General features: G+C 38.7%; 1 protein-coding gene across 2 annotated transcripts; it reads left to right on the top strand.

Annotated features, from left to right (window-relative positions):
• KPNA2 (karyopherin subunit alpha 2) lies at nucleotides 1-7611 on the top strand. Of its 2 annotated transcripts, XM_019733063.2 has the most exons (12): nucleotides 1-134; nucleotides 874-967; nucleotides 1219-1316; nucleotides 1469-1606; nucleotides 2744-2832; nucleotides 3601-3869; nucleotides 4120-4214; nucleotides 4314-4577; nucleotides 4753-4986; nucleotides 5252-5434; nucleotides 6508-6657; nucleotides 7275-7611. In XM_019733063.2, exons 3-12 carry the CDS (start codon nucleotides 1239-1241, stop codon nucleotides 7365-7367), a joined length of 1593 nt encoding a protein of 530 aa, XP_019588622.2. In that variant the 5' UTR covers nucleotides 1-134; nucleotides 874-967; nucleotides 1219-1238; the 3' UTR covers nucleotides 7368-7611. The 2 variants fall into 2 exon arrangements, with proteins under 2 accessions (XP_019588622.2, XP_019588621.2); XM_019733062.2 differs by lacking the exon at nucleotides 874-967 and having other exon boundaries at nucleotides 2-134.
• Nucleotides 7612-10666: the final 3055 nt, after the last annotated feature.

Here is a 10666-nt window from a genome sequence, read left to right as displayed (position 1 = left end):
ATTTAAATCGCGCCGGCCGGCTGCTCGAGCCACACGGTCGTCTGGCTGATCCGTGGTGTTCGTTGCCGAGTAGCGGACCCGCAGCCTGTGCTCCCCTGCGCCGTCTCCTGTGGAAGCCTGAGCCGGCTGTGTAGGTACGAACTCAGGTCCCAGCCCGGCCCGAGCGGTAACGGCTGACCTGCAGGCCGCGTTCTGCTTACGGGTGGCGGGAGGGGAGGCTCCGGGTACACGCCCGGCCTGGCTTTGGCCTCCTTGGTTGACTAAGCCTCTGGGGCGTCGTTTGTTGACGAAAGGGCTGTTCCGCGAAGTGAGTAAGTCCTTGGGCTTTAGGCCGCCGAAACTCGGTGAGTCTCATCGAGATCCTTTGCGCATCGCGGCTCGGAAAACAAGAGTGAGGCCGGAGGGCCCAAGTCCCGGGAGGGGGCGGCCGATTAGCTCAGTTGGTTAGCTTTCGTGCTGGTGTTCCCAAAGTGCCGGAGTGCGCCCAGTACCTCTGGCCCCTCTGGCGGTTACCGGCTGTGTCTTCCCCGGGGTGGGGGGCAGGGGAAGGGAATGGAGATGGAGGTGGCAGTTGGAGAAACTATCTCAACACGTAGGCCTTGGGTTGGCTGTGTCAATTTCGTAAACGAACATAAGGGAATAAAGATAAATTGTAAGGCGCTCTTTTACTTTTGTCACCTTTTGGAGATTGCTCTTAAGTATCTTAGTCACAATAATGTCCGCCTAATTAAGTGCATTTACTCGAAATTCCTGGAAATGAAAATGTAATCGAGATGCAGAATTGTGTCGCAAATTTTCAGTGTTGACAAGAAATGTTATGGGAGACTCCATAATGTAATAATAATGAACCAAATTTTTCTTTTATTTTTCAAGTGTGGAGAATATGCCTATTTTGGCCATTTAAAGACAATAGAGAGAGCCTCCAGAGAATCTGAATGTATTTGCGCCTAGGACATAGATATTGACCGTAAGCTCAGTTCGCCTACTTTGTCTTCAATTAACTATTTACAGACTCTATATAGTGGAGTCTAGAGCCACACTGTCCAGTATATTAGGAAAGGCTTGTGGCTAGTCCGAATTTTAAATGCTGTAAGGTTAAAGTACACAAAAGATTTTGGAGAATTAGTATGAAAAAAGTGTGAAATACCTATTAATGCTTTTCTTACTGACAAAGCAAAATGATAAAAGGGACATTTTTTTTCTCCCCCCATCTTCTAGCTTTCTCCCTTTGTCTCATAATGATGTCCACCAACGAGAATGCTAATTCACCAGCTGCCCGGCTTAACAGATTCAAGAACAAGGGAAAAGACAGTACAGTGAGTACTTTCTGTTGCTTTTGTATAGTATTTTTTGAATGGAAAACTATTTGGGAAGGGGTCAAAACTCTGAAGGAATTTGGAAAAAAATGCCCTCACTTTCTAACAAAAACTGAAATGTTAGGTGAAATGGTATGTTATCTTTTCCCAAGGAAATGAGGCGGCGCCGAATAGAAGTTAATGTAGAGCTGAGGAAAGCTAAGAAAGATGACCAGATGCTGAAAAGGAGAAATGTAAGCTCGTTTCCTGATGATGCTACTTCTCCACTGCAGGAAAATCGCAACAACCAGGTAAATATGTTTTAGCTTATAATTGTTTGAAAACATTCCTACCTTTATGGTTCTAACTATAAAATCTGTGAAGGTTTCATATTTGCTCTGAATCAGTAATTCTGATGGGTTTTCTTTCCTGCCCATCTTCATAATCTATTGAAGCTGATTCCAAGGTCTTCTGTAGCTTTGATCTCCCTTCAAGTTTCCCTGCGTTTACAGCTGCCAGCTCAGTACCTTGACCTGGCCATTCCAATACCAACCGAAAGTGTGTCCAGAACCAATTGCTTTCTGGATTATTTCTACCTTTTGTTATTCTCTATTGTTTGTACTTGTCACCAATTTTGTTCATGTCTTTTTCTTCTTGAAATATTGTTAGTATTCTCCTAATTTATTTTCCTTTTCATTCTCTGCCACATACTATTTACCTACAAATTTTCCTAAAATACTGCTTTAGACATATTCTTTCTTTGTTTAACAACTTTGATGGTTTTAAATTGATATTTTTTGAAGGCTGTTTTTGTAAATTAGACCCATCTTAGATTTTCAGAGTTATCTCTTGTCTTTCAAAGATAATTGGGCACTTAATTTTTTTACATTATGCTTTCTTTTAGTGCTCCCCATTCTATCATCCAAAATTGAATACTACTTGTGCTATTTCTAGAGTATTCTACTTAAATCCCATCTTATCAAGTTAACTATAGCATTGTTTCTCAAACCTTTCCACTGTGATCACAACATAAAACATCTGTGCTGCACTATACTTGGGAATGTGTTGATTACAAGGTTAGATAAGAAAATCCCCCAGCACATTGCTTATAACTCCATCCCTTGTTCCCTAAAAGCGTATCTGAATGTAAGTGATTGAGATTAATGTCGGAATAACCTTCAGACTGCTGTAATTTTTTAAATTATTCACAGTCACGTTTTTTAGTGACAAAATGCTGGGATACTCTGCAACTTGAGACTCCAGTAAGTCATGACACCAAGTTTGAGAACTGTTCTACATATAAAATGATATTTAATTAACAGACAAAGTTAAATATAGGGCTAATACACATTTAGTAACTCATTATAAACCTTAAAATGTCTTCACAATGGCAAATAGGAATTTTATTGTATTTAATCTTACAAAGGATAATTCCATTGTTTTTGTAGGGCACTGTAAATTGGTCTGTTGAGGATATTGTCAAAGGCATAAATAGCAACAATTTGGAAAGCCAGCTCCAAGCTACTCAAGCTGCCAGGTAAGTCTTGTCTGTTATACATGGGTAACCTAAGAACTGAGCCTTTTTAGATTTTTTGGTTGGAAAGAGATAGGTGGTGTGGGTAATGGTTAAGCCAGCCATAGTCCTATGTTCATTAGAATCTTCCTTTGGTGAAACTATAATTTTATATCATGCCTAAAATCCCACCCACACCCCATGATTACCACTATTAAACTTTTGGTATACTTCAAAGAAAAGATCAAAATTTTTATGAAAGTGGCATTTCAAGTCATTGTCAGGGAAAGGAGAAATTATTCAGTAAATGGGATTGGCACATCCATTTAGAAACTAAGTATATTTAAACTTTTATCTCTCACCATACACATCCATAACAGAAAGGATTAATAATTTCTGTAGCTTGACAGTGTAGAGAAAATCAAATGACCAACGAGCATGGAGAAGATGTTTAACCTCACTTGGTCAGAGAAACACAAATTAACAGTGACAGTGTGATTCTGTCAGATTGACGAGATCTAAAGTAGATTTCTGTAGGGATGAAGAGAGGAGAGTAATTAATCTACAAAACTGGAAATAGTTTGATTTTGGGAAAAGGTGGTTTAAAGACATCTCATATGATAGCACCATGCAACCAGTCTGTTCAGCTCCTTTTAAATTCCAGGATATCTGAGCATTTAGTGCTTTAGTTCTAAAGTTGTAAACTCTTGAGTTGCATTTTAAATTGGTTTTTACACAAACTTCATTTGTTAATCTCTTTCAACTTTTGTTTCTCTTTTTGCTCACTCTTAGGAAACTGCTTTCTAGGGAAAAACAGCCACCAATAGACAACATCATCCGGGCTGGTTTGATCCCCAAATTTGTGTCCTTCTTGGCTAGAACTGATTGTAGTCCCATTCAGTTTGAATCTGCTTGGGCCCTTACTAACATTGCTTCTGGAACATCAGAACAGACCAAGGCTGTAGTAGATGGAGGAGCTATCCCAGCATTCATTTCCCTATTGGCATCGCCCCATGCTCACATCAGTGAACAAGCCGTATGGGCTCTAGGAAACATTGCAGGTACTTGCATTTTAAATTCTTTTGACAGAATGTCTCTAATTTTGCTAAGGTTAGGAGATGTGCCTTGTCATAAATAACTGTCCTTTGTGTCAAGTTTTGAAATTGCTTCCAGTGCTTATTGGGGCAAAAGTGGCCTCTAAGTTAGGGAACTTCCAATATTTTGTCTTTGCATTATAACACAGGTGCTCTCAGTCACTGAACATTGATGGTACTAGAAAAGTAGATAGGATTAACTTTGTCCTTTTTTCAGGTGATGGTTCAGTTTTCCGAGACTTGGTTATCAAGTATGGTGCTGTTGACCCACTGTTGGCTCTTCTTGCGGTTCCTGATATGTCATCTTTAGCAGTAAGTTACTAACATAGTCAAGTTACTCACTTGTTGATTCTAATTTTTCTCACCCCCTCAGAAAACAGGACCTCTCATTGCATTTTTCTTTTTCCCCAGTGTGGTTACTTACGTAATCTTACTTGGACACTTTCAAACCTGTGTCGCAACAAGAACCCTGCGCCCCCGTTAGATGCTGTTGAGCAAATTCTTCCTACTTTAGTTCGTCTCCTGCATCATGATGATCCAGAAGTGTTAGCAGATAGCTGCTGGGCCATTTCCTACCTTACTGATGGTCCAAATGAACGAATTGAAATGGTCGTGAAAACAGGAGTCGTGCCCCAACTTGTGAAGCTCCTGGGAGCTACTGAATTGCCAATCGTGGTAAGTTAACTTTTGGACAAGACTGTACGTGACACGGAGCATGATCAATTGATACTAATGTCGACCTACTGCCTGTTTTAGGCCATGATGAGCCTCTTTTAGGGTACAGAGTTTTTGAGCATGTTGGAAAAAAATGAAAGATAACTGCCAACATCAACCACTGTTTTTCTTTCAGACTCCTGCGCTAAGAGCCATTGGAAATATTGTCACTGGGACCGATGAACAGACTCAGGTTGTCATAGATGCGGGAGCACTTACTGTCTTTCCCAGCCTGCTAACAAACTCCAAAACTAATATCCAGAAGGAAGCCACGTGGACAATGTCAAACATCACAGCTGGCCGCCAGGACCAGATACAGCAAGTGGTGAACCATGGATTGGTCCCATTCCTCATTGGCATTCTCTCTAAGGTGATGAATGAAGTCTGAGACCTTAATCCAAGGATGATTAGTAGTTATGGATGGGCATTTGGTAGAGCTGTGCGTAACAAGATTCTTGATGTGCCAGTGATGGGTTGCACTTGCAGTCCTGTGCTAAAGAATAGCCTGTAACCTTTCACTTAACCGTTCGATGGAACCAGTTAATAGTTTTAGTCATTGTTTATCTAAAATGGCACTTTTGGAATGTTATTTTTACAACCATTCTGAAATAAACCTGTTTTCTTACGTTTATTAGGCAGATTTTAAGACACAAAAGGAAGCTGTATGGGCTGTGACCAACTATACAAGTGGTGGAACAGTTGAACAAATTGTGTACCTTGTTCATTGCGGCATAATAGAACCATTGATGAACCTCTTAACTGCGAAAGATACCAAAATTATCCTGGTTATTCTGGATGCCATTTCAAATATCTTTCAGGTAAGTCTTTGAATTTGGGCTTGATGATAATTAGCTTACTATTTAGACTAGATGGGGCAACTTAGTTTACTCAGCAGGCCACAGAATTAGAAAGCCTGTTTGTGTGGGCCACACTCTTGATGGATGCGACAGGCGAGTAAAAGAGGCAAAAAGGAGATGACAAGTGCCTGATGTGACCTGAATTGAAGTCAAATTCATATGTGGGCACGTCATCCCTGTCAAAAATTTTAATTCCTCAATTTCATACTGAATTTTGGTGAAACTAAATTTGAACGACTTACCTGATTATATTTCATTCCTACTTGATCCAAGCACGCTAGTGTGTGGCACTTTGTCACAGTGATTAATGGTAGGTAGGTCCTAGTCTCCAGCTCTAAACTTCTGGTTACGGCAATTTTTATGTACAAAAGTTGAGTTTAGTATAATGATCCCTGGTATATTCATCACCCAAGATAAATTTGTCAACGTTTGACCTATTTTCCTATTCCCCCTTACTTAAGCCTAAAGTATTTTGAAACAAGTAAATTGTTTCATCTGTAAATGTATATGTATCCTGAAAGTTGAGAACTTAAAAAATTTAACCACAATATTCTTATACCTAATACATTTTTTGATACCCACAAATAATTTAGGGAAATTTGTTTTTATGCACCACAGGCCATCTTTGCCTTTAGACAATGGTTCCCATCTGACTACACTTTGGGATTATCTGGGGTGCTTTTACAAAACAGGAATTTCCTGCTCCTGTCGCAGACCAATTGAACCTAGGTATGGTGGCCTTTTTAAAGTTACCCAGGTGATTTTGACGCACAGAAAAGGTTGAGAACTATTTGAGGATCTCTGTGGCCAAAAGATACAGTACTAGTTGCTAAGAGCAAGTGCAGATCTGATCACCTTGAATTTTTAAAGAACGTAAAATGAAGATACAGATTTTATCTCCTAGGGTTGTTGAAGGAATTGTCAAGTATTTATTTATGTCTTATATGTATTAGTACTTAAACATAGACATTGTTTTCTTCATTAAAATCAAACATCCAGAGTATATAGGCCAATAAACTTGGAATTTTTTTTAGGCTGCGGAGAAACTAGGCGAAACTGAGAAACTTAGTATAATGATTGAAGAATGTGGAGGTTTGGACAAAATTGAAGCTCTGCAAAACCATGAAAATGAGTCTGTGTACAAAGCTTCATTAAACTTAATTGAGAAGTATTTCTCTGTAGAGGTAAGTAACATGGTGATGTTAATAAGAACTTAGAAAATATGCATTTAAGGTCAAGCCCATAAGTTTCTTTATTTATACTTTTTAGTGAGTCTTGTACCTCTTGATAAATATAGCAAAATATCAGTGCAAATAGGACATGATGTACATATTTGCTCCTCTGATGTTTGGCTTGATGATAAAACAGTCTTTTTAATTTGAGATTTTTTTAAATTGCCAATTTACTTTTAAATGAATAGCCTTGGGAATCGTGCAGTATCTTGGGAGTAAGTTTGTGTAGGAGTTGGTAGAGAGGTGTGCCAACCCCATGACCAGACTCTGGGCCTAATTAGCAGTTTTTTCCTTTCCTATTAAAGTGACAGGTGGAGAAGAAAAATACTGTTATTGTAGTAGCATTCTTTAACCAATTGAGAACCTTCCCCTTCCAGACACTCATGAATTGGCATGTTTTAGCAGCCGTCTCTCCCTCCCTCCACTATTTCAAATATTGAAATACGATACAGGATTAAGTGTGAAATACTCAGATGAAGACCTTAAGAGTACATAAACTAAGCAGGCTACTGCTTAGAAATGTGCCATATTTATGGGATAATATTTTTTGTTTTAAAAAATATTTCCAGGAAGAGGAAGACCAAAATGTTGTGCCAGAAACTACCTCTGACGGCTACACATTCCAAGTTCAGGGTGGCGCTCCTGGGACCTTTAACTTTTAAATTGTACAGCGGAGGCATAAAACTGTTGTGTGCTATGGTATGAATTTGTCTTACTGTTTCCCTACTAAGAATTCTTTTTAAATGTGGTTTGTGATTGTAGCACTTTTTACAACGAAACTATACTTGAACAGTTCCAAACTGTACATACTGTACGAAGCTTCTCCTCTCAATGAATTTCTTATTTCTATGTGGAATTTCATATCTTGCAGTGTCCTGTAAATAAAGATTCAATTCCACCCTTTCATTACTTCACCATGCCTGTGTTTTTGCTTTCAAATTTGGACCTCTTAGGTTGCAAATGAAAGGTAATGGAATCACGCCGATGTGACTAATTGGAGGTGTAGTTCTGGTTATAGTGCGGTTTGTGATGTCATCAAGGATACGGGGTAATAACTTTTCCTTCCTGCTTCTGTGTTCCAGCTTTGCTCTAGGCTGCTTTGCCTCTTGGTGATAATGGCTGTTGGCACTGCCAGAGTTCACATCCATTTCACACAGCCAGAAAAAAAAATTTTCAGAACTTTTCACAGAAGAATGAATAAAATTTCCCAGAAGCCCTCAGCCAGTCTCCTTAAGCTCAATGGCCAGGGAGATGGAATAAAAATCTTAGTTAATCGTGAGTCTTTGGGAGCTACAAGTGAAATGCATCCCTCCCAAATGTCAAGGCTGAAAGTGTTTTCAAAGCTTACTTTGGCATCACCTGCCAAGTTTACCCCAAAGTTAGGTTTATTTGGTAAGGGGTGGGGTCCAAATATCTCTTTTAATTGAATCCCCAGGTGCTGCTGCTATGTAGTCTGGGTTGAAAGTCACTATTCTTAAGGAGTAGCTGTACTGTTCAAATAGGAAATGGATGGGGGTGGCTGTTAAATACAGTACTCTGTAAGTCTTTGGAAAACAATGAAATGCATCTTAAAAGTACACTATTGTCTGTTTATGCTTTTTTGATTAGTGGAAAAAAGTGATGAGCTAAGTCTCCCCTGCTGAAATCCGACAGCTTTGCCAACCTTTTTTCCCATACAAGATAAACAGCTATGGTGGCGGAAGCTAGGATTTGGGTTGAAGACTGAATTTAAACTTGATTTATGACCTTGAAGGCCTTCAAGTCAGCAATATGATGCAACAAACTTCCACTTCTCTCATTGGGTATAAATGTAAGGATGTTCCTTCAGTTCGTTAATCCACACTAAATACATTTTAACTTTTGTAGGTAATGGGCTTTTAAAATTCCTCCATGAAATAGAATGTTTAGTGCTTATCTTGTTCAGGTGCAGAAATAGTGCTTTAGCTAATGCTTATTTAAAGCTCCTGCCACAGCCAGGTTCCTAACCTGGACCTCTAAACCATGTTACATGTAGTCCCCCTAAGCTTAGTGCATCTTGTGAGGAGCCCTGGTCTTTTTCTCACTTCTCTGTACAAAGGCATCCATGAAAGGGAGGGAAAGAGAAGTAACAAAACCGGTTCTGTAGACTGCCCTCCTTTTCCCAGCTACTTGCTCCACGCCCCTTTTTGCCTACTCTTTCCCCAAGGTAAGTCTCTTGTTGGATGCTGGATCCAAAAGTCTTTAACTTAAAAGATCTTGTGGAAGTAAATCTGGACACTAGGCTTTTGCTTTAAAGATAGATGGAGCTTAATGGCCCTAGAGGGACTAATGTAATATACGCGTTGATAAACTAACGTCTAGATTTGTTAAGAGGAAAAGCATGACTCATTGTGAAGTAATGGACAGGAGACAGCTGATTTGAAAATTACATGTTCATCTTTTAGATAAAAACTTTATTATGTTAGTTCCCTTGGAGTTAAAATTCATAGAGGCATTTGTATGTTTTTCTGTCATTGAGAATGAGTTTTCATAGTATCTAGCCACCAACTTTTCTTTCACAGTGTTAATGTCTAAATTGCTTTTATTAATGCACTACATTTTTTAGCTCCTAGCAGTTTTAAATCTCATTTAAAACTTTAATAAATTGTACGTCTTTGCCTGTAACTTTCATTTTTGTATGAGTTATAGGTAAGGGGTTATAGGTAAGGGTCGGAAGGTAACATTTTCATGAAGCAGATATCAAAGTAAAAACTGCCAGCACTATTTTGCTTGTTGCAAAAATCTTTAAAGAGTAGCATTATTAAAAGACTGAACATGAGTGTTAAACATATCACAAAGTATTGATTTTTTTAAATTTTTATCTTTTTCAATTATAGTTGAAATTCAATATTTTATATTAATTTCAGGTGTGTAGCATAGTGGTTAGACGTAATTTACGAAGTGATCCCCCCATTAGTCTACTACCTGGCACTATACATAGTTATTACAATATATTGACTATATTCCTATTCTGTACATTTAAGGCTTGACTTTTTAAATCAATACTTTGTTATATTGTATCAGCTTTAAAGTCCAAGCTACTGACTCTTTGGAAAAAAGGAAATAAACATTACATTTCCTAGGGTGGTTTGATTCCCCCACACCCCCACAACTTCAATCTTTCTGTAGCTGCATCATCACTGAAAAGATAAACTTTGGAAAAATTGTTGTTATAGTAAATCTTCATTGTAAAATAAGGTTTTTGATTCAGCATTTGGCTTCTAAAATTGCTTTTTTTTGAACTTCCAGAACCAAAATTATGTTCACCAACGTGGTATATTCCTTTCTATCCTATCAATAGTGGTAAAAGCAAAACCTTGTTTTGTTTGTATGGGCAGTTAGAAAGCTTGTGAGATACAGGACCCCAAGTTCAGAAGGCCATTAAGAGGAATGTAGCTGGCTGCTTCTTGCCTCCCTCCACCCTGCTGAAGCCTGCCAAAACCCAGCTGGCTGATGTTGGAAGCCCCTGAAATATGTCACTAATGGTGCTTTCTTTTGACATTGGGCTGTTGACCTAATTTGTGATTAACAAAACCTGGCCAAATCATGCAGCATCCCCCTTCTCCAAGGGAAAGTGTTAGTGAAAAGTGTTTTAGCAACATCACTGATAAGTGTCATAACCCCAGCTAATAAAGATAAAAAACACTCAAGCTATCAAGTAGGGTTTTTTGAGGGCAGACGAGCAATTTAATTTTGAGTATTGTATGTTAAATAGCATGTTGGCATAGTTTGAAAGCATAATTCTGGTATCTATAAACACCCAGTTCCTCCTAAATATTTGGGACAGTTTCATAATACTGTAGGAGTTGTATTCACCAAACACTTTTAAACTGATCGGTTTATGCATTCCTCTTAGGTTTTTCACAATCATAAATGTCTTTTCCCATCCTTGTTATGGGATGTGGTGCGTGGATGGACTAGTAATCAGGTGCCAGGCCTACTG

The sequence above is a fragment of the Rhinolophus sinicus genome, linkage group LG15 (genome assembly GCF_036562045.2).
Source record: "Rhinolophus sinicus isolate RSC01 linkage group LG15, ASM3656204v1, whole genome shotgun sequence".
In the NCBI taxonomy this organism is placed as follows: Eukaryota; Metazoa; Chordata; class Mammalia; order Chiroptera; family Rhinolophidae; genus Rhinolophus; species Rhinolophus sinicus.
The sequence above is the reverse complement of the archived record's forward strand: the minus strand, read 5'-3'. Positions and strand labels throughout refer to the sequence as shown.